This window comes from Pagrus pagrus (genome assembly GCF_965226575.1).
Source record: "Pagrus pagrus genome assembly, chromosome: 15".
NCBI lineage: Eukaryota > Metazoa > Chordata > Actinopteri > Spariformes > Sparidae > Pagrus > Pagrus pagrus.
Window position 1 is genome coordinate 29742597 of NC_140199.1, and position 24532 is coordinate 29767128.

A 24532-nucleotide genomic window follows, 5' to 3' on the forward strand; every position below is an offset into this window, starting at 1 on the left:
GTTTGGTGCGCCAAAACTGCAACTCTGATACTCCCTCTGATACTGGGGCATCTGACTAAGTTGCATTGTGGGTAATGTAGGCATCAGGTTTTGAAAAAATGTGTGGAATAAGGAGGTGATATCTCTGTTCTGCTGTGTCGTTTTACATTATTTGTCTTTGAATTGTCCATAATAAGTTCAACAGTGTTATAGGAGTGCAATGTTAGACCAGTGGAATGCTTTTTAATATATGGTGCCTGCATTACCCACAATGCAACTTAGCTACTGAGTGACATCACTGAAGGCAATTTATCAGATTAAATGCAGCTTCCTCTGGGGCCACAAAAAACTTTATACCACTTTTTTTCATATATGCATTAGTACTCCCCAGGACCTGTAATCACACTTAAATGTGTAAAATTGGTGGAGTTACCCTATAAGTAAAAGTACTAATACCACACTTTAAAAATACTCTGTTACATAAAAAGTCAAAGCATGGTAGTATAAACAGGAAAATGTATTTAAAGAATAAAAAGTAAAAGTTGTCAATGCAGGAAATGCCCCCTCTGACTATTAAATTATTAAATGTTATTCCATTAGATTAATATTACTCATTAATATTACTATAATGTAAGAGCAGGATTTTACTTTTGCAATTGGGGAGGTGGAACTAATTTTAAACTACTTTCATCGGACTGCAACTAATGATTATTTTCATTATGGATTAATCTGTTGATTTTCTCCATTTATCAATTGATTGAGTGGTGTGTTATATTATGAAAATGGTCAGAAATACTCTCACGGTCCAAAGTAATCAAAGGAAAAGCAGTAAATCATCCTATTTGTGACGCTGGAACCATGAAATGTTTTTAAATGAAAAATTACCATTATCAAAATAGCTGCCAATTAAATTGAAGTAAGAATATGACCTGTTTAGACCCCGCCCCTCAAAGAATCGGAATCAGGACTCCTTAAGAAACGGAATTAATAAGTGTAACTGGTATCAGAATCGTTCAGATCCAGATGATAGCCACCCCCACAGATGAGGGTTTGGGATTTTTGGATGTTCATTCAAACTGAAAACCTGCAGTAGTCACTGCTTTCCGTCTGCCACGGCTCGCAGACATGCCGCACGCTATGTCAAAGACCTTGTCACAAATCACCCCTCGAGTCCCGCAGCCTCTTGTCTGTCGCTCTGGACCTGATACCAGCACCCTTAATCCCCACCACCCCTGTCCTATCACCATCTCAACCCCACCAGTGTCTCATCAGCACTGTTCTAACGGGTGCACAACCATGGCCATGCAGCTCAGTCTCTCTCAAGACAACAGCTCTCACTCTCTACTTGCCATAACAATGGACAACTTGGACAGCTTTATTAACCCTGCTGCCTCTCAGTTTGACTTCTGAACCTCAAACAGCGCAAAGACTCCAGCAGCCCATTAACACACTTTACTTTCCTCTTGTTTTACTTAATGGTGGGTACATGTTTTTTCTGGTAGTGTGGTGATGAGTGTGCAGCAGCAAGGTCGATATATATATAATTCACGAAAGAGAGGAGGTCGGTACGTAGCAAAATGTCACACAGATCCTATCAAACCATTGAATATACACTGTACAATGATAGTGTCCCATAATTGTTTCTCGAAGCAAAACCACGGAAACCATTACATAATATTCCATTGATAATAATAACATTCATTATATTAACATATTAACAATTAAACCATATCTCATGACACTCCAAGGGTTGTCTGAACATTGTACAGACCAATTATCAGTACATGCCAAATACTTTATTTTAAAGCTTCAATAACAACTGCGGTTAGGATACATAAAAGTGACATCGCCCTCAGGACAGCTGAGTAGATGTGAGTGGTAAATGGATGTAAGGTACAACAACACTGTTCTTGTCAAATACTGCCATCTTCTGACAAGGCAGAAACACAAAAATCTGAGTCTTTGATGAACACTTTTTGTGACTTCTCTCTTCTGAACTCGGACTAGTTCAAACAGTGTTACTAAGCAGTAGGTTTGCACACGTACGTGTTCTAACGGTGTACAGTAAGACAGGTTCTGTTTGCTATTCATCTGTAAGTGGACATGATGTTGCTACTGTATACTGATACTTGCTGAATGTTACCATTTTATGCTTTGTAAGCTTCCAGCAAGGATGCAAGTGTGTGGATGTTTGCACACATAACACTATCATCCCTCTCATGTGTCCCTTTGAACATTCCCCCCTTGTTCTGCTAACATGGCCCCTGCAACATCCTCTTTTTTATTTTTTGCTTGTCTGGGGCCCGAGAGAAAGGGAAAGATAATTGTCTCCTACACACACCCACTCATTGTACTCGCACATTTCATTTAGAGTGAGCTAATTCCTTGCGATCCGTGGCCTGAGGTCTACTCTTGTGGAGAGAGCAGTCAACTAAGCCTCGGTACTGACAGATATCCATATCCCTGCTCTATCCTCCCCTGTTCCTCCTCCGTCCCCCCCTCTGTTTCTCCTTCCCAGCAGAGTCAGCAAAGCCCCTCACTGTGCTGCTAGCAGCCCACATAGGGCTCACAGTGAGGCTCAGCTGAGGCTTTGGCTGCAGCCACTGCTAGAACAGATGAGCTTAGAGTACAGCTGTAGCCTGTCTATGATTTTAGGGTTGAATAAATTGCTATTCTTTATTCTAATTGTTGTTATAATTTAGTAAAGAAGTGCATAATTGGCATGAGCAGCAACATTAAATGTACAGCACCCGCCTCAAAATCCTTAGACAGTAAATGTAAGGAAAAGGGACATTACTTTAAAGTCACAATGTGTATCCCTCAAACAAATTGAAGAAAAGGTTTGCAATAAAGTGGTTAACAAAAAGAAGAAAAAATCACCCAATGCCATAAGTAACTTTTTTAACTTTTTTTTTCTAATAATGGAATGATAAAACTTGAGAAGCATTTTGGTGTAACACCTTCAGCAGAACATATACTACAGCAGTGGGCTCTCTTTTTTAAAAGACATGTAATGCAATTAACAGAAAAAACAGTTTTACCTGTAAGAAGATCCTTGCTCACCGTATATAAACTAGAACAGCACTGAGTAGAGCCCAAGCCTCAACCAAGGCCCGAAAGTCCCCTTTAATTCAGTCAAGCCTAATCCAGTATAAATAAGACATTTTTAAAACTGACACATCCAGGTTTTTATTTTATTTATTTTTTTGTTAAGATCCATGCATTATTCCCTGAGAAATTACTGAAAATGTCCAAAAACGTCCTATCCTGCAATGTTAAAGATGGTGAGAAAAAATTCCTGGATCCACACCAAAAGTTAATGTTGTCTATTCCGGGGACGAGACTCATCCTGAAGACAAGTGTGGTGGAAATCTGTTCAGAAGTTTTTGTGTAATCCTGCTAACAAAAGCAACCAACTGACCGTGTGAGAACTTAACCTCCTCAGCAGAGGTAAAAATGGAAATAAAGAAGATATAAAGCTATACAAATAAAGTTTAATAATAAAAAAAAGAGTCATTAATATGATAAAACAACCCAAATAGAAACATTTTTAAAAAATGAAATCTTTGTAATAAGCAGGGTAAACCTCCAGAGAAAGTGAGGAACAAGTTGGACACAAAAGTAGTTGAGTTGAGTGATAAACCACTCAAAACCAGTAAACCTCAATATAATGTTGAGTGTAGCTTTGTCTGTGTTCCTAGCTCAGTGGTTTTGTTTATGAGAATTTACTATACTTTTCTTTTTGTTGTCATTAGTTGGCAATAAAATGCAGTAGTTATTTCTCTTTTTTACAACTTGATTGCTGCCTGTTTCCTGGATTTGTTTTGGTGAACCAAATACATCTCAGAGAGCATAATTGTTGCATTTTTGGAAGGGATCCCAATAAGCCTATAAATGTTTTCCATACATTACTCTTGTTCACACTAGCTGTGTAGCTAATGCTGGAAACAGAGCAGCCTGGCTGAAAGGTGATCGTGTGCTATTCAGAAGATGAACAGGTGAACAAACTCATTTTCTTCTGTGGCCATGGAAAACAGCAGTCTTTTGTTTGGTTTCTAAAGATGTATCGGCCCACATGCAGAGTGCTGCTTTAGACCTTTTTGTGTCTTGCACGCTTAAAAATGAGTCGCTCTGCCTTTTCCGCTCACTCTCACTCTCACTCACGCCACATCTTTGATTCTTGTGACCAGAGTTTGATGTTACTTTACTGCCTTATGTGCAGCTGGTTCAACCCCCTACTGACTTCGCCCGCATACCCTCAGGCACACACACGCACACACATTGAGCCTCTCCTTTCCTCAGTGTTATTTTAACAATGCCCCCAACCCCGTCTTTGAACACCGCTTGTATGGACTTTATGCCAAGAGAAGGATTAGTGTTTTATATCACTTCTGACATTCTGCTGGATCCCCCTGTGGCTTCAGTTTCTGTGTCTGGACGTTGGATGTTTTCAGCGCAACTTCCACGGTTGTTGTCGCCCTCGCCTCTGGAGGGATTTTGGCATTGCTTTGTCTCAATGGCTTCTACCACGCATAAACCAGTTCTCAGCCATTAAGCAGCTTCTGACTGTACTGTCTGCACTCCAGGTCTTCACAACAGTGGCCAATCATTCAAATGTTTGATGTGGCCTTAGAATGATATCACCATGTTTTTAGGCCATGTCATGATATACGATATAAACTTCGATACTTTGAAATCCTCTCAAAAGCTCTTCATAAATACTAGGACTGGGTGACAAAATCAAATATTTAGATATTTTTGACCAAAAACCTCAATATCAATATTGCAACAATACTGCAGGGATGACTATTAGTACTTTGACAAAATATTAACACAATGAGATTCTTGATCATTAATGTGGATATAATGTGGGTAAAGGCTAGTGAACAGTCTGGTAAGTTCAGAAAATGATATCACTTTACTATAAAGCAGTCTTTAAAACCAGGAAAAGATGACTCTTAAGTCATATCACCATATAATACTCACAATCTAAGACCATATAGTTTCATATCATGATAATGATATAATATCTATCTCAAACATTTGCTTGGTGGGTATTTTCCGAAGAAGAGCATCGTCTTTTATCTTCCGTCTACTATTAATCACATGCTCGCTCACTTTAAACCCTGAGCTGCCCATCTCTCCACATTATCAGAGTCTTCATGTTGACAGACTGTATTGTTGTTCTGCTTGGAAAATCCTCATCCGCATCTCTCTTTCTCCGTCTCTCCATCCATCCCTCCACTCCCCTCTCTTCCCCCTGTGCTTATTAGTTAATGAATTGCTGCTCCTGAGGGCGATGGGAAAAGAAAACAGGCTGGCTCCAGGCAGATAGCTGGCCAGCCACTCGGGTTTCAAAAACACTGGCTCCTGTTGCTCTGACAGCCAATTTGTCCCAGCCTGCCTCCAACAAAAGGCCACATCTGGTCATTAGATCCCAGGGTTTGAAGGACAATGTGGATAGACCATACTAAATTTGTCTAGTTTTGTTTATGAGTTGAGCTGTTGGAGCTGTGTGCTTGGTTACTGAGTTAACTAACAATCATTACCCCCACTTTGAACATGGTATGTTCAGCTCAGCCTACATTTTCCTCACGTCCTTTGTCCACTCATTCATTTATTTGTGGCAGCTTGCCACAATATCAACATTAAATGCCATATATATTCTGTTTTTGGAGCTGCATGCCCAGCTCTTGCTCTCTCGGTCTCTCCCTCTCAAACACTCAAACACATGTCATGTGATTCCCACACATAGACTTTACTTGGGTGTGCTACCTGTTCAGGTAAACAAACAAAAAAAGCCTTTGATGCCCTGGATTAATGCCAATATGCTAGTGTTGAAGTGAACATTTTGCAAGGTGGAGTGCTTGTGGAAGACCTCAAAATTCACAGTCCACCTCGAACTTCTCAGGTCTCTACTTGGGACTTAAAAATTCTAGACCTGCATATTTTGCTCCATTATTTGATAACAATCAGTCTTTAATGGAGATTTGACTCCCTTCAATCCCAGAAACTCATTTATCTAATTTTCCATATACATAATCAATCTCAAGTCAGTGCCATTTCACATCACAAGCTATCTCATGACACTTCAATTAGAGCAGGTCTCGAACATACTCAACTCTGAGAGTTTAACTGCCCTCAGTAATATGACTTCTTTCAGTGTTGTCTCCTACTCTCACTATCAGGCAAATCAAGTGTGCTCTGGAGTTTGTATTTTCTGAGTCAGCCTTTTGAGAAAACTGTGTGTCTCTTGTCTGTTTGCAGATGCTAACCATGAAGCAGCGGCGGAGGCCATTGAGAACATGGCAGACGCAGTCACACACGCTAGATTTGTAGGAACAGACCCTGCCAGTGATGAAGTTGTCCTCATGAAAATTCTACAGGTACTACATGTTTCCTAGTAGCAACTACATTGGTCTTACACTGATTCCATGGACTCAACAAATGAGACCCATGTGGTCTCAGTCCCTGTATAAGTGAATTCAGTTGAGTGCGACCTTCCAATAACTGAGATCATTGAGTATATTTCAATTGAGTGTCGTTTCTGGGGCCTCAACAATAAACATGTGTTTGGCCCAACACTTCTTTGAGTGAAATGTCATGAGAAGGGCAGGATTTGAGCCGTATTTTGTTCAGGAATATCTGTACAAAGCATTCCTATAGTATTTATTTTATGTTCACTTTATTAAAAAAATATTGAGGCAAAATAAGATTAAAATGCTATGCTAAAAAAATTAATATATCATCTCATATAATGCACCAGATTAAACTCTGGGGTAAGTTAGTGAGTGGATATTTACGTTGGTGCAGTGCCAGTGCCAAGTGTGGTGATACTACCCAGTACCAACATATACCAGCTTACTTTTACTTTTACATCACAGTATAGACATGATCAACTAAGTGCACATGAAGAGCGTTACTAATTCGAATGTCTTTTTGTGCTTAATTTCACCATTTTACTGTGACTGTCACAAATATGTCAAGGTTTTGATTATTTCCCCTTCATGTTCACAGTAAATCCCAACATTTGCTGGGCAGTGAACTGCACCTTTTTAAAGCTTCTCCTTGCGTGTCTATAATGTTTATCATATGGGCTGTGGGGGTCTGTGTTGTGCTGGATAAATGACATAATATTCCAGTATACAAATGATCATTGTCTTCATCTCAATTACTTGATTGATGAACAGGATTGACGTGGCTGCTGGTATTGAAACGGTCATATTCTGCTTTGTTTTAGGTCCTGAGGACTCTGCTGCTGACACCAGTCGGAGCCCATTTGACCAATGAGTCTGTTTGTGAGATCATGCAGTCCTGCTTCAGGATCTGTTTTGAGATGCGCCTAAGTGGTGAGTGACATTAAACACTACTGATATGATAGTCATTTCTAGTTTGACTCACCGGATGTAGGCTGTGGGAGTAAGCCTGTCATTGGCCACCTGTTAATGTTTTCAAAATGTTCTTTTCTACGGGGCACAACAACAACCTCTGAGCTAGCAACCTTAAGGCTGACAAATGGCAAGTTACTTTAACTGTGACCTGGTCACTAGTAGTAAACCTAAACAAGCTGGCAACTGTTACCTTTTCTCTCGCAGGGATTTAGCCATTTAATGCCAGAGTTCACCTCTCCACATGTAAAAGGACCTCCAAATGGGTCATAAGAAAATATCTAAGGTTCACGAGATGCTTATTGGATAGGAATTCAATCAAAATTATGTTGTTTTTGTTTTTCCAGACTTTACTTTCACCTTTTGTATTTTATTTTGATGTACTTAATCCTTTTAACCTCTCGTGCATCTAAAAATGACTAAAATCTGACCATCTGAGAAGCAAAAGTCCCTCGGTTAATACTGAACCGAGTAAACCTGTGATGAAGGGTCACATGTATTGCTTCGTTTTAGGGGACACAAGCCAAAAGTATGGGAACAGCTTTAACACATAAGAACTTCCAACAGTTTATTAGGACCAGCACTGTTTGGGTGAGATTGGCCTTTCACTACAATAAAAAAAGGAATTTCCACATAATGGATCTTATTTAATCAGTTTGATGACATATTAATCAGCACGCTGATTACTCTCAGGCATGTATACATTTAGTCTTGTTCTTCGTAAAATAGTCAAATTGAGAATGAAAGACAGCACAAAAAAATTGACATGATTTTTTATAAGATAATTCCGATATTTTTAAAAATTTTATTTAACCAGGTTTGTCCTATTGAAATCACAGATCTCTTTTACAAGGGAGACCTGGCCAAGAATGACAGCAACACAGAGTTACAACAGCAAATTAACAAATAAAGTACACTCAAATAATCTGATAAAATATTTGTACACAGTCAACCTGGACTCAATTTATTTGACCATAGTTTTAAAGCTGTTCAGTGGTAGAGTATTCTGAAGTTTAAGTTCCATATTTCTTATAATCTATAGCTTAAAAGAAAAGATAAGATAAGTAAATAGGAAGTTTGCTTAGAGTTGTTCTGTGAATAAAATGCCAGTGACTGAGGCAGCGTGCACCTAAAGCAGACCATTTCACTTTTGAGTATAACACACAATGATGAGTAAGAGATCCACAGTTCAGAATAACTTGGAACAGTTGCATATCATAAGCTTACTCCCAGTGCAGACTGTCTGCCAGAGCTGACACTGTCCTAGCTCCTGCTCTGTTAGCTCTACCTCACTTAGACTCCACTTGAAGTTTGTCTAAATGTCTGGCTTTCTCTAACTCTTATCTCTATATATCTGTGCTTCCTCTGGTTCTCTACTGTGTTCGCAGAGCTCCTCAGGAAATCAGCTGAACATACACTGGTTGACATGGTGCAGCTGCTGTTCTCCAGGTAAGTGAATGGGACAGTGGTGGATGAAGATCGGAACCTTGTTAAGGTGTACACTCCTGAAGTGGTTAGGACTCTTGACGCTCAGTTTATTCATGAATAAAAAATATGATGGCTGGTTAGGGACATTTTTCTAAGTGAACCTTCTAATCAAAAGGGTTCTTGTAGGACTAGAATTGCAGCATGAACACTGTGTCAAAGTGAAGAGTGGTTTATAGTCGGACAGAAGCAGAGCAGGCCGGACTACCGCTGCACACCTCCATCACCTCTGGTTTATGCTTTTCTGCACATAGCTGTCTCTCAGGCCTCAATATTCTGCTTAAAGCTCGTGAATTTCATTTTGTACTATGCCCAGGGTCAATGGGCCACTGATTCACTAATGCCATAACATGATTTCTCCTTTGGCATTTAACATAAGAGCTCCTCACTTTCCCCCACCCCCCACACAAACCACCCTGTCCAGATGCATCAGAGTGCTAGTCACATTCAGTCAGAGACAAGCAGATCAGCCAACTGAGCTTCATGCTGCATGATCTGCATATAGATGAAGCTAGTCTGCTTCAGCAGCAAAGCTCCCAAGCCTATAAATACCTACAGAAACATACACAGAATTAGCATGGCAAGTGATCCCAGACAAAAAAACTAAACTAAAACAGTGAACTGCTCATCTGAATGTGCAGTAGCATACCTGGAGAAGGTAGGAGAGGGCTCTGTATAAAGTTATGGTGTTATCCACCTCTTGTCCAAACAGTCTGTCTCCACCATGACTGTTTGACACAGGATTTGTCACAAATGATGGGTTATATTCCCTCCAGTGAAGTCCAGTATTGGTCTTTGCCAAGCTTGTCATCATTCACTAATGCTTGCCCCTTGCATTCATCGCCTGTTTTTACTCATTGTCAGGAAACAAGACTTAATTGTGCAAGCATGGAGATAACAACAGGACAGCAGCCGTAGTGTTAGACAAAGGGCATCCCTGCACATGAACAGGAGATTTAGATCCTTCTGATACTGCTCACACACATTCAATTGCATATTGCTCATGTTCAACTCCCAGCCCCCCACTTGTCCACAGACCCTGGATAATAGAGATGTGAGAGGGTCTGGGCTGCCCCACTCCACCCCCATCAGAGAATAATGAGCAGCAGCTCTCCTCAGAAGGAGTCTTAGATTGTCTGCTGAAAGTATTAGGCATGTTAATCTGTTGGACCCACAGATCATCCAATAATCATGCTCGCAAGACAACACTCTATTAACACGGAGCTAATGTCAGGTTGGGGGCTGCCAGACCCTTTCTTTTGTTTGGCTGTGGTCTGTGTGTATGTGTGCGTGACTAGTGGTGACATCTCATTTTCAAGCAAAGCTTTAGAGTCCACAGAAACCCAGTGACACACACACACACACACACACACACACACACACACACACACACACACACACAGTCATTCAGCATTGCTCATCAAATGCCTGCAAAGTTTATTGGCTCGGTTTTAATATGTTTAGGTTCCCACAGTGATATTGGCTCTTAAGGAGCTTAGAACATGCTCTACATTTCTTTTGTATTATTTGTTTCATCTGTATAGGTTAAGATAATACATTAAAGGGGGACTTTGGCAATTTTGTATTGCACTTCTATCAATTTGGGGAATCACATGCACAGATTTAAAAATTGACCGACTTTAAGAACTTAAATAATTGGACAGTTGTAGTCACTCACCTGCAACAATTGTGATCATCAGTTAAGCCGTTCAGTGACTTTTAAACCAAAAATAGCTAATAGCTATTCACTAGCTCTCTGTAAAGTTGTGTCTCTCTGGGTTTTGGCGTGGCAAAACAAGAGAGAATGAAGATGTCATCTTGGACTCTTAAAACTTGAGAAGGGTATTTTTCATTATCTGCTGAGATTTTATTGGCCAAATAATTAATTGGTTACTTATCAAAACATTAAAGGATAACTACCGTTTTTTACAACCTGGACCTTATTTCTAGCAAAATATATTATCATTTACTCACCCAGATAACTTTGGTGTCATTTGGCGTCGTTCGGACGAAATTAGATCCAGTGTAGCGCCGATATATACATATAATGCGAGTGACGGGCGCTGAAGCGCAGCCTCTATGAGCATCATCTGCCACGAAACTAGTTCATTTCACCAATATTTTGTTACGATACGCTAGTGCTATTCCCCTCTGAGTCCGGGCTCGTCTGTTGTCAACATCCGGGGTCTGTAGGTTGACCTACTACCTCTGACCTGGAAGATGTCGTCTCTGAGCTGCGCGCGCACCCGCGACAGCCGGCTTGTTTACCTGTAGCTGCTACTGCTAGTTTGACCCCGGATGTTGATAACAGACGAGCCCGGACTCAGAGGGGAATAGCACTAGTGTATCATGACAAAATATTGGTGAAATTAACTAGTTTCGTGGCAGATAAGGCGTTATATAGAGGCTGTGTGTCGGTGCCCCGTCACTCGCATTATATGGATATATCGGCGCTACACTGGATCTAATTTCGTCCGAACAACTTCAAATGACACCAAAGTTATCTGGGTGAGTAAATGATCATATATTTTGCTAGAAATAAGGTCCAGCTTGTAAAAAAAAACGGTAGTTATCCTTTAACATGCAACAATCTACATTGTAGATTAAGCGTTGTGCAGCCCTGCTGAATTTTAGTCCCTGGCATGGGTCAAGCTCCCAAAAAAGTCTGTATCCTGTATCTGTTTTTACATGCTGAGTGGTACTCCTTATGACCTCTGTGAAAAAATTGATAGAGCTGCCCTTTAAAACAACTTCCCTCCTCCCCTATGCAAGGTCTAAACAGGTAATGTCTAATAAAAATACAAACAGAGGAAAGATGGCAACCATTCTTTGAGACAAGCATCTCATTGTGGAATAGTTTGCATTGCATGCTCTGATATTTAAACTATGGTGTACTGTTGTTTTATGTACCACTACACAACCCCAGACTCAGCCAACTGATGTCATAAACACATGCCTGTTGGAAGGTTTGTGCTACATGCTGATATATTATGAATAGGGTGCACCTCAGGACTCATCACCGGTGTATGCTTCATTCGCACCATATCACTTCAACAGAACAGTGAATGAAGAGATGAGATTTGTATTTCACTGGGTGTGCTACCATTGCAGTATTTGAGTAATATTAACAATGAAAACAGGCTGTGTGCCATTATATACTGTAGGTGTCTCAAGATGCAACTGTAATGGCAAAACATGTGGGAAACAATTGCAACTGATTCATAATTATAAAAAGTCACATGTGGAGCTGAGCGTCACTAAATTCTATCAACATAGCTGCTACACCACCTCCCTCACAAACTTGTTTACCAGCTCATGTTGTTTTGTATCTTGTTCAGACTGAAATTTGTGCTGCACACAAAAATCCTTTTTCTATGGAACACTGAATTCACTCGTGTTCGTGACTTTTTTTAAAACTTAGTATCCGAACCAGCAAATAAAGATTATAAAATGATAGAAGAAACAACAAAGAAGCAATGTACCGTTCCTTTACTTCTAAGGATTGTGCCTGGACAACAGTATACAGCTTAGGGACAGATTTATATCAGAATTGAAATATATTAATCAAATCAATTGTATGGGTGTTTCTCTTTCAGACTACCACAGTTCAAAGAGGAGGCAAAGAGTTATGTGGGTGCCAACATGAAGAAGGTAATACGACTGAGATGTTGAATGTGTATTTGATCTGCTCGCTGTTATTGTACTCCTATTCTCCATTTTCAGTCTTGGTTTATCTCATTGTCACTGTGCTGTTTTGTCTTTCTGACTGTTGTATCTGTGCCTGTAAACTACAGCTAATGAAGTAACAGCATCACTTAACTGCCTGAGAAATGTGAACATGTCCAGAATATCAAGATTAGCCACAGTATCCCTGCATATTTTAATTTTTCGTACTCTATTTACTTAATATCTCAGGTAAAATGACCTTGATTCATTTAATAATATAATTAAGGATTCAAAGTTGGGGTTAACCTTCAGCACCCTGAATGTCTTTGCCCTGCTCCTGTCACCTGTTCCTAACATCGCAGTCACTTCTAATCTCATTTCTGCCCTTTCAGCGCAGTGTGGCCTTTTGGATCTTTTAGTTTTTTTTGGTTTGAGTTGGCCGTCTTCGTGAGTGTGCGCGCCTGTTTTCAATCCCACAGACCCCATCTAGTGTCCTGGGGTCTCATTTATAAATTTGTGTACACACAAAATGGGGCCTGAAAGAGGCTTACACCACTGTGATCTATAAAAACAAACTAACTTGACGGGAGAATGTGTGCACCTGTAAGCCAACTCTCACCCATGCGTACGAATATCACCATCACATTCCCCCGGAGCGCAGTGGAGAGGGCCGGACTGTTTGATAACCAAATTATCAGCATCGGTTGTACAAATCCAAGATTAGACCAGATATCATCAAAGAATGAAAACTGTATAAGTTTAACATAAGTATCATTTTAGTTTCCAGACAGCCTGGTTGTGTAGTGTGTTTTAAAATCGCTGCAGTGATCACCATCGACTGGAGACACACACACTCACACTCACACTCACACACACACACACACACACACACACACACACACACACACACATACACACACACACACACACACACTGCCTTCTCTAGTCAGTAGTGCCTGCACGGGCCTATTATCTGGGCCCGGCCCTCGCCCAAGGGGGGAGCCCCAGCCCGGCCTGGCTCGACAGGTTTTCAGAATTCTCAGGCCCGAACCCGAAAAAAAGCCTCACTTTTTTTTTTTTTTTCTTTTTTTTAATACCTCCCATAACAACCTGTAGGCTGTTAATGTTGCAGACATTAAAATACTTTAATTGGGGTTTCTAGGGTCATATTAAGCTATATTCATTATATCTTAATCTTAATATTGAAAGGAAACGAAATATACCCAGATAAGGTCTGTTGGGCCCCTCGGGCCTCGGGCTCCAGCACAGGGCTCTACCAGTCAGCTCACCCGGTACATCTTCTCAACCAGCACATGTGGATTGTGTAAATTAAGAACGTGTAGAAATAAAGTGTGTGACAGCTCAAACACAATCGTTACACTCCATATCCTCATTGTGAGTCCTGATCATGATGCAGGCCGAGTTCACCGTAACTAAACTTCAGTAAATAAATGAATTGTGTTCACGTATCCACTTTCAAATGATATCTCAGGCTGAGGGATAACACCGATCGTCACAATCGTTTTGGTAAGTGGAACAGTCAGTCTGATCGCTGTAGCCTATGCATATAAATACTGCGGTGCCACTCGTGCGTAATGCTGCATGGACTATCACGGTCCTAGCACTGATAGAGGACGACGAGAATGAACAAATACAATATGTGCTTTGTAACCACCACCTCACCAACCAACACCTCGTCCTCTGTGCCAGAAATATGTATTTTCTTCTTCTTTCTCTCGTGGCCATGATTCACTGTAAAGAACCATCGATCAGCAGCTCATTTCCAGGCGTTTACATTCACTTTGTGTTGACCATCGATGGTTGAATGTGGGTGTGGAGAGGGAGGTACATGAGGCGGATCCATGTGCATTTCCAGGTTGATTTGAGATTTATTAAAGGAAACTGCGCATTGTTGGGCGTACACCAGCTTTTATAAATCAGAATACTTTTTCACGCACGCAATTTTCCGCTTTTGGGCACAAGTACAGTTTTACTATGGATCCTACACAATGTTTTATAAATGAGACCCCTGGACAATCAGGATCTTAATTGTGCAGAGCAGTATAGAAACACAAGTCAGGCTCTTCTGACATAGGGTATATCCCATTTCCCTTATTTGTCATTTCCTCGCTCCTCCCTTGAACTGGAAGTCGTTCTTGTCCACCATCTTGCAGGCCGTCCCTAAGCTCTTATTTGTGCTCCAAGGAGCGACAAGGGATCTCTGAGGAGTGACGACAGATAACAGATTAACTCAAGTAAATCAAAATCAAGTTTTATATTTTGTTTGTTTTCTGATTCACCACTGTGAAGTGGCTATCTTAACTTCTAAGATGCTAAACGGACAAGGGAGAGGAGCATACTTTTGGCAGCAGCCATGTCCTTTATTTTAACTCTGGTTAACAACAACAAACAACAGTCAGCAGCGCCCTCTGCTTACTAGTGTGCAAGTGCAGCTCAAAACATCACAATAAACTGGCTTACGCCACAACCACCAAGATCAAATGTGTCAGCCTGACTGTAGGAGAACAAAAGGACCACAACAACAACGTCTGTTTTAAACATATGCGAGGCTGATCATTCCTGAACGTCATATACATTTTCTCTCAGCTAAACATTTAGCTTAAAAATAGTTTCCATTGTTCAAAAGACACCGTAATGACATTCTGGGTTATTAAATGATGATTTCACAACCAGAATATCACTGAATACAGAGGCTAATAATTAATTAATATATAAAGGCACTCTGCCAGTAGAAATGGTTCCTTTGCCTCTGAGTAGACACAGTACACAGTATAAATACACAGTACACAGTATAAATACACTATAAATACACAGTATAAATACAGACTGCAGCTTGTTCTTCATACACAGGTGTTTGTTAAACAGGTAACACAGTTTGAACTTTCATTCACAAAAAATCTAGAAGCAATTTAATGTGGATAGCAGAAGCTTTGTTTGCATGAAAAATGAATAATCAGGATTCAAGTCAAGTCCAACAAGTGATTAAAACTGTGAGAATAAAATAGGAACCAAACTACAAAACCAGAGGGGTCCAGCTGTCAGAGTTTCTCCAGAGATGAGCCTCGAAATAAAAAATTGATTGTCCAACAACTGTTTGCTTTAAAGATGTTTAAAGGACAGGATTGGTTATAATCTAGGGCACAGACAGCAGGTGAAATAATGCAGAGTCATGAGGGTAATTGCAAAAGAAATAATATCTCTATTTTAAGCCATCCATAAATCAAGTTAATCACAGTCTTATTTACAAGAGTAAGGTGGTGTTGTGTGGTCCAGGTCATAAAAATATGACATAACATTCTGATTAATATCAGATGAATTGTTGGTGAGTGAATATATCATAAATTGAGAAAATATTACATTATCTGCACTACCAGCAGCAGAAACGAAATAAGTGCGTCTCTCCATTAAGAATGCCACAAAGCACAACTTCACTGATTATTTAAATCTGTCGACACGCTGACAGGATTGGTCAGGATCTGTTGTTAATTAATGTTCTGTGTTCTTCACACACACAGTCCAGGTTCATATAGTGAAATAGTTTGGAATAAATCAGCCGCCCTGATTAATCCTTAGCTCCATCAGAGCTGTCTTAAAGTATTTATTTCAGAACCTAACAGTTTAATTCTGATTCCTCTGGAGAGTTTCCTCTGTCCTGTCAAATAATTAGTTGACCTTTTATCATTATAGGGCAAGGCATCACAATAAATTATTACTTCTCCGTTATTAAAAATGTATATAATGTTCCCTACATGCATTTTTGGCAAGGGACTGTATGCAGACACAAATTCAACTGGTCTCTACAACTGTTAAAGCCGACAGACATTTGATCTAGCTGTGATCAGCTGTCAGTCGTCATCATAAACGCATGTCTTATTTCTCTTGAAACATGTTTCCTCTCTCCTTGCATGGTTTCCTCACTTTTCTGTGCGAATCCTCGGTGGAGTAAAACGCAAGGAAAAGACACGAGAGGGAAACTTTTGAGGTGTCTCTCATCAAAACAATGAAAACAGAAGATGAAGTTTGATAACATCATGAAGCAGTGTGACATCATGGGAGTTATTTACTTCATTGTTTAACAACCACCATTGCAGATGAAAATCTATCTGACTTGACTGAGGCAGAAACGTTCACAGACACAAAAACGTTTTAAAGTTTTACTGAGATTACATTTAGTCACATTTGCTGACTTCCCTCCTCTCTCTGATATATCAACTAATGTTTGTCTGGGAGTCACTGATGTTGATGGGTTTGAACAGTGTTGGAAACATCTAGAAAAATTTAATTACACAACTCCACAACATAATTTTAACAAAGGTCTAGTTGTTTTCAGTCATTCTAATGTAGAAATGTAGCATATTATATCCTTGACAGGGACTCATTATCAGTTTTCCAACCCAAAGTTAAAGTGATATTAATAGTATAAGGAGCACCTCTATGACCATAGCATGTTTAACCCATTGCTATTTACTAGGGCCGGGACTTTAACGTGTTAATTAAGATTAATTAATTACACAAAAATTAACGCGTTAAAAAAATTAACGCATTTTAATCGCACTTATTTTTGCACCGCAGAACGTTTCTCACTGGATGAGTTTCAGGCGTACCGATTATACTGGAGCACAATTATTTAACGAGTTAAAAAGCCGCCGACACTGGCGCCCTGGCAATAGCAACATAAGCAAGACAGCACCGCTGTCCAGCTCCTCTCTCAGGCCGGCCTTGAAAGTCGTCAGATCATGTCTGTGACTGGACACATGAGAGCAGCTAGGGACGGCGCTCTGATCCGCCCTGGCAACATATAGCAACATAAGCAAGACAGCTGGACTTTGAACGCGTTACACCAACCACAGCACGCTGTCAAGCTCCTCTCTCAGGCCCCGAAAGTGAAAGTGAAAGTTAAAACTTTACCGAGCAATCCTTGTCGCTGCTGAATCATTGTGGGTGATTATTTATTATTTATTTCACTCGTAAGGCCGTGTAATAGTCATTATTTAATGGTATACTAAAACCCATATGAAAAAAATTGCTTCTCACTGTTCTCAGGTCAAATATTTATATGCGATTAAAAATGCGATTAATTTCGATTAATTAATTACAAAGCCTCTAATTAATTAGATTCATTTTTTTAATCGAGTCCCGGCCCTACTATTTACACACGCTTTGTTCACAGAAGTTTAAGGGGTTTAGGGAAAATGGCTGTGATAAATCAGTAATTCCAGCCCAGGGCAGGACCGGGCTGGAATTAGCCCCATTTGGGACTGTCTTATCCACTGAATGAGAGACAGTGCTGGATGTTTGCCATTGAAAAGATTATGCCCTGTTCACACATATGAGCTCCTACACTGGAGAGATGACAGGATGCAATTCAAAGCAAATTGGACCTTTGACTGCTGTGACTCAAAAGGTCATTCCATGCCAATTACCCACAATTCAAAACTTTTCATGTCATGGCCCTCTCGAAATCCTCCTGCTATACTTTTTAAGTTGTGAATTTTTGGAGTTTGGCCCCCTGAGCTAAATTTAGTCATTTATTGTGATTCGTTGTATGTGTATTCTAAACCTCACCAATCACTCATTTTTCACCGGATTCAGAACATCCAAGACATCTTACGTAGAATTGTACAACTTGTATTCATTTCAGTAGTTTTTGCTGAATGATTCCAGTAATCAAATTAACAATAAATATTTTATTTATTGGAACAAAAAATCTTTCATTTTCAAAAATGTATATCTCCTCTAGTTTTCCTTTTGTTGCAACCAGATGTTGATTCTATGTAGTATTAATGGTGTTCTGTCACATCCAGAAGTTATTGGTCCTGCATAAAAAACTGAGCGCCACAGATCTCACTCAAGATGGTCTCAGAACTGAAAAACACACTCTCCAAGATATGACTGTAGGACTTTAATTTCCTTGAAACTTTTTTTGTCACAGATTCATTATTTGTTTATTGCATTTATATAAAGAATTGAAAGATGCTATATACAGTAACTTCCATGTGTTTTTTGTTTTGTTTGGCCTTTGCATTGCTTTATTGACAAGAGGGTTTTGTAGATGGCAGGAAATGGGATGAGAGAGAGGGGGCTCTTGGGCTCTTGAAATTAGCAATTACAGCTTGCAATTACAGTTTGTTGCTTACTAGATGATGTCGTCTTATTCCCTTAGCTCAATACAAGCCTTGTTATATTCATCTTTTAATAAAAATCTCAATTTTATGCCCTCAATGTTGCCACGTGTTATTGAACATGGTATCAAATATCAATATTTTCCAGGTGTTATGATGACATTTGAAATTCCCGTATTGTGACAACATTTGTTTGAACTAACTAACCTGGGTGAGTTGGTATGGAATGACCCATGTGCCAGTGTAGTGGCAACATGACCAAAAAGTTATACATGAGTCTGTCAACACGTACGCAGGCTTTCAGGCTCCCGAGACATGAGAGAGAACCTGTGAATCACTTTTGTATGTGTGCAGTTAGGGAACTGTCTGCATGCTGCCGTTTATCAGAGGAAGGTTAATACGCAGAACATTTACAATACCAACCAGTAAGTCCTCATCCTTGAAACCTTCTGTCTTGAAAAATGTTGATATACTGATGGAAAAGCATGCGGCCAATTCAAGTAAGCTTGCAAGTTTGTAATCTTCTTCGCCTCATTCTGATGTTGTCAAGTCGTTAATGGCTCATCGCTGCCTCCTGTGGCTGTAAGGTTAATGAGAACTGCAGTTGTAGCGGGTGTTTTCACCTGTTTGCGATGAACCCATTCCATGCTCACAAACAGACTTTGACAACCCACACAGACTTTTATGTTTTATTTCAAGAGTTTAAAACCAGCATTTTTTGATTTTATAAGAGTAAATACTTAGTAGGAGGGCTAGTTAGTTGGTTTGGCAAAAACACATCTGGTTACATTCACCACTATCAGAATGTCCCAATTTTGTTTGATTGACTGTTGTTTTAGTGTTAGATATGTTGTATTAATGTACTGAATGTAGAGCTTGAAGCAGTTGTTCCTGCAGTTGCCGCGCTTTGCATGTTCTGTCTGCTTGTCCACTCACAATGCCTGCTTATTATCTGGCTGCACCTTCCCTAGTGGTTAGAGCCTGTAGTGGCCGTGTCTCCAAACCCTGTGCCCTATCTGGATTCCACACCCCTCCCATCATGTACGAACATGTATGCTCGAGAGTGTGTTTTGTTGGTTCCACTGCTGACATGTTACCCATCACTAATCACGGGCACCTGCCTGCTCCCCTTCTCTTCTGAGGCTTACAATATCTTGTGGAAAAACAAACGAGTGCAGGTAAGGAAGATGACTCTCAGTATTCAGGCTGGATAATGTCTCCCCATAACCTCCTCCTGTCCTTTTCTAAGACCCCACTAACCTCTTACTTCTTTTATCTGATGAACTGGCTAAAAAGAGAAACTTGACGTGTGCTGTATTTAAGAATGGGCCATCCATTGTTTAAGTACAATGCAACTGATAGATGGTTCTGGACAGTCTTTGTCATAATACAGATACTTCACTAGAACATGTCTCTGCTTGTGAATGCTCATTTATTACATTACATGTGTATTATTGAATTTTGTTTGAATTGAATGGTCTTTTGGTGTACACCATGCATATGTCTCAGCTCCTGTATATCATGCCACCCATATGCTTTCTCATCTGTTTCAGGATAGAGCATGTTTAAGTAATTTTTTGTTTGTTTGTTTCAAAGAAAGTTGAGATAGGATCAAAGAAACCGATTCAGAAGAGTGTCTGAAACCAGAAATGATTTGAATAAATAAACACAAACACACCTTAACAGAAAATAAATGCATACAATAAGTGGCAGTGACAGAATTTGTGTGCATGTTTGTTTCTCTGCATTGTCTTCTGAAATGCTGGTTAATATGTTCCTTATATGCCATAATCAAATAGGATGTTGTCTTTTGGTCCTTACTCTGTATCCTACCAAAAGAGATGCATTACATACATTGGTTTGTGTTGTTGGCCAGCCCAACCTATCAACTCTACTGCACTTTTAAGTATGATTGAACCATTTTAGCTTGCAGTCATGGTACTTGAAATGCTCACTGCCACGTCTTTGATTTTCTGAGGAAAAAAATGAAGCATCCTAATTGATCATGGCCTTAATAAGTAATGATGATCAAAGTAGTACAGAGTGTTTTGGGAGGCCTTACTCAGAGAACCACTCTGTTTCCTCTAGTTGAAGATGCGTGCTGGTGGGATGAGCGAGTCATCGAAGTGGAAGAAGCAAAAACGCTCGCCAAGGCCACCACGCCATATGGTGCGAAGTCCCTCTGGTCAGATGGAGCCAACCCAGTCGAGCACCCTTAACAACAACAGTGTTTCAGGTAAGAGACGCACCATTGTACTAGTACACTCAAAATCATCAATGACCCTTCCTCAGCTTTCATCTTATCTTGCTTTACTCATCCCAGTAGGGTAGAATGTAGACGAGTATAAAGTGGTCTTTGTCATTAACAATCATATTATATGACCCTTTTTTCTGGTAGACAAATACATGAGAAATCTGCAGTGGACCATGGCTATTGCTGCAAGTTTTTACATGATACATGAAGCGGTAACACTTTGTTGCACAGTTGTATGACTCTATCTCTATCCTTTTAGGTGGCGTCCTGTTCATTGAGCAAGGCTTATCCACCTCTATCCTACCAGCTTCAGACAGTGCTGGTTCATCCATTTCCAGCCCCACAACCACAGACAGTGGCCTGGACACCTGTTCTAAAGCCACCTCCAGGGAGGATCTCTCTGACCTGGAGCAATGTAGCTCATCTGCCACCACCCCTAGCACAGCTACCACTCTCCCTGGGCCTGAGCCAGATGCACAGGTATAGCTGCTTTTAATATCTCCTCTTTGTACATGATCACTTCTTGCACACCAAACATTGTATTTATTTTTTATCAGTAACCTTTTCAGCCTTTACCTTTTTCCATGTTCTTTTTGTGAAATTATGTCTATTGTTAGTGTGTACTCAACTTCAGTTTCTCCATAAAATATGATTTAGTTTCACTCAAATGAGTGAATAAAGTTGTGTTTTTGTACAGTAATCTGTGAGACCCCATCCACAGAAGTGCAGGCTGAGTCATCAATGCTTTTTAAATTGTTTTCTAGAATCTACAAACTCTAAAATACCATTCAAATTCCTAGATGTTATCAAGGCACTTTAGGTCAGTCTTAAATAATTGCGTGAATGCTATAAAAACTGGATGTTAAACTCTGACTAAACAAAATTCCTCATTTCTACCCGTCCTTGTCCTGTCCCCTAGGTAATGAATGGTCCTGGGTCTCCATCCTCTGTAGTTAAGTCCTCCGTAAGAAATCTAGGTGTAACTATGGGCCAGGCTCTGACTCTTATATCTTATATCATCTGTCTACAGAGTCCAATTTATTTTAATTGTGATCACTTATAGAGCAACCCTGTGTCACCAGTAGGTCTTTAAGGTCCTCCAATCAGGGCCTGCTTGTAGTTCCTCAATCTAGGCTTAAAACTAAAGGAGACTGTGCTTTTGAGGGTTGTGGCTACTAAACTTTAGAACTCTCTCCCATATCACTTAAGATCTGACACTATGGACACTTTAAAAATCCGCTCAAGAAACCTTTGGTTAGACTTGCCTTATTGTAATTTTTTCCATTTTCTTTTAATGTGTTTTATGTGTTATGATGTTATCGCCTCTGTGAAGCACTTTGTGACGTCTCTGCTCTTGAAGGTGCTATATAAATAAAGTTACTTACTTGACAAGAGAAACAACCTTTTTGCCATTGTTGGGCTTATAGGTGAGATATAGCGCAAAACATCTGTGAAAAAAACACTTAAGCATCAGTTGTGACTTGATGGGACCTTAAACCCTAGTGAGATCCTCTGTCTTTTCTGTGCAGCTGCTATGTGACTGTAACTTTAATGATGGCTCATGATTTGTGTTCTGTTTCCATTTCCATCTAGTCTGAAGGCAGGCAGGTTGAACCAGCTCAGTCAGCCTCTGTGGAGTCCATCCCCGAGGTCCTGGAAGACAAAGAATCTGTTACAGAGCAGTCAGACAGCACCTCGGTCCATGATATGGACTACGTCAACCCTCGTGGAGTTCGTTTCACACAGTCCACACAAAGAGATGGTATGGATCATGAGGGTCTTTGAAACGCTGACTTCTCTTGTGCTGTTACCATCTCGGAAATTGTTTGTTTCTCTTAATACACAATTCAAGCAAACCGTTGATTTTAATAATCACTTAGGTCAAGAATCAGTGATCGACAACATTGTACAGTAATCATGTTTTGTTTACCAACTGAGGATGTCTGATTATTTTTACATTTAAAATGCTCATCTACACAGTTATGTGTTCTTCCTTCACCTCTGTAGGAGCATCTCTCATCCCTTATGGCCTGCCATGTCTGAGAGAGCTTTTTCGATTCCTGATTTCACTGACCAACCCCCATGACCGTCATAACACTGACACCATGATGCACATGGGCTTGCAGCTGCTGACTGTGGCGCTTGAGTCAGGACACATTGCTAACTACCAGTCTTTACTCGGCCTGGTCAAAGATGAGCTCTGCAGACATCTCTTCCAGGTAAAGCAGGTGGTCCAAATGAATACTTGTACAGGTACCTGTGTTGTTTATTGTCAAATTGATACTAGGTGGATATTTCCTCCGCATTAGTAACAGTTGCTACAGTACGAGGAAGTTGCAGCACCTGCTGGCCAGGGATAGGCGCTTTTCATTGGTTGGCTTGAAGCTTACACTTGTGTGATATGCTCTGGTGCAATGAGCAAATTCTTGCTTTGATTAAGATTTTTGTTAACTTTGAAATGAAGCTGTTCTATTTTTACTATGATATGATGGTTCATGTTGGCTCCTACTCCTATGTTGGTTAATACTAGGTAATGGTTACATACCAATTGGGCTTTTCCATTGGCACTTTTGTCAGTCAGACTACGCCAAACCACACTCATTTATGTTTCCATCACCAGTTTAACTGGCCCAAGTTTAAGTAAGCCCCGACTGAAATGGACTTCTCAGAAGTTGGTCCAATGCGCGCCCTTCCTGCCTACAAGCGGGCCGCAGTGATGTCTCATAATTGCGGGCAACCTGAAACGTCCCGCCGTCCCCACATCCCACAAGTGTGTATGGCGAGACTCAACTCAAGTCTGTGCAAGAGACCAGAGAGAAAGATGTCTCTGTATGTTCAGCTCTCAGCAGGGATGTGCACATGATTATAGAGGGGCAGGGGCTCAAAGTCAGAAAAGGGCACTATTAGCGTGCACCAAATTTTTTTTCAGGCCTTAATAACACAATATGTAAATTAATGTAAAATTTCAGTTCAAAAAATTCAGCTGCAATTCTAAAAAGCAATAACACTGGTTTATTAATCATTTATTTCATTATTATTATTATTATTTTATTAGCCTACAGTAGTAGTAGCAGTAGTAGTAGTTGTAGTTGCATAAATGCAGAAGCATTCATGCAACTACAACTTCTACTAGTACTACTACTAGTGCTACTACTACTAAAGCAACCCTACAGTAAGCCAGCATATAAAATGGTACAGCATCATTACTGCCTTGTCACACACACATGCACACACACACGAACGCACGCACACATGCACACACACACTCACATAGCTAGCTTAGCCTGAGACCTTTATTAGCTAGACAATAAGCTAGACCAATTTCCTGACTTCCCGAAACCGAGTCATGACTTCCGAACTGGTAGGCTAAGACTAATATGATATGTTTTCCAAGGTTGCACATTAACACAGCTTGCATAACAAAAAGAAAACCATGGGAGGGCCAGTGCAAACTAGTAATACAGGCTACACATCTAAAAATGTGACAAAACCAAGAAATTACTACTGTGACTGCTACTGTGAATGTTAGCAGGAACAGCAATGTTTACAACAGCAAAGTCACAATAAACTCAATATCTGGAAGAAGTTTAAGATTTGTGACAAGATAAACAGCCTAC

General features: G+C 40.1%; 1 protein-coding gene across 3 annotated transcripts in view; it reads left to right on the forward strand.

Annotated features, from left to right (window-relative positions):
• Positions 1-24532, forward strand: part of gbf1 (golgi brefeldin A resistant guanine nucleotide exchange factor 1) — a 156823-nt gene that overhangs the window by 95518 nt on the left and 36773 nt on the right. For all 3 annotated transcript variants that reach the window (XM_084375308.1, XM_084375309.1, XM_084375310.1), the window contains 8 exons: positions 6247-6365; positions 7220-7328; positions 8756-8816; positions 12449-12503; positions 20750-20897; positions 21175-21395; positions 22509-22677; positions 22923-23134. In XM_084375308.1, coding sequence (XP_084231434.1) covers positions 6247-6365; positions 7220-7328; positions 8756-8816; positions 12449-12503; positions 20750-20897; positions 21175-21395; positions 22509-22677; positions 22923-23134 — 1094 coding nt within the window. The remainder of the gene's footprint in view (positions 1-6246; positions 6366-7219; positions 7329-8755; positions 8817-12448; positions 12504-20749; positions 20898-21174; positions 21396-22508; positions 22678-22922; positions 23135-24532) is intronic.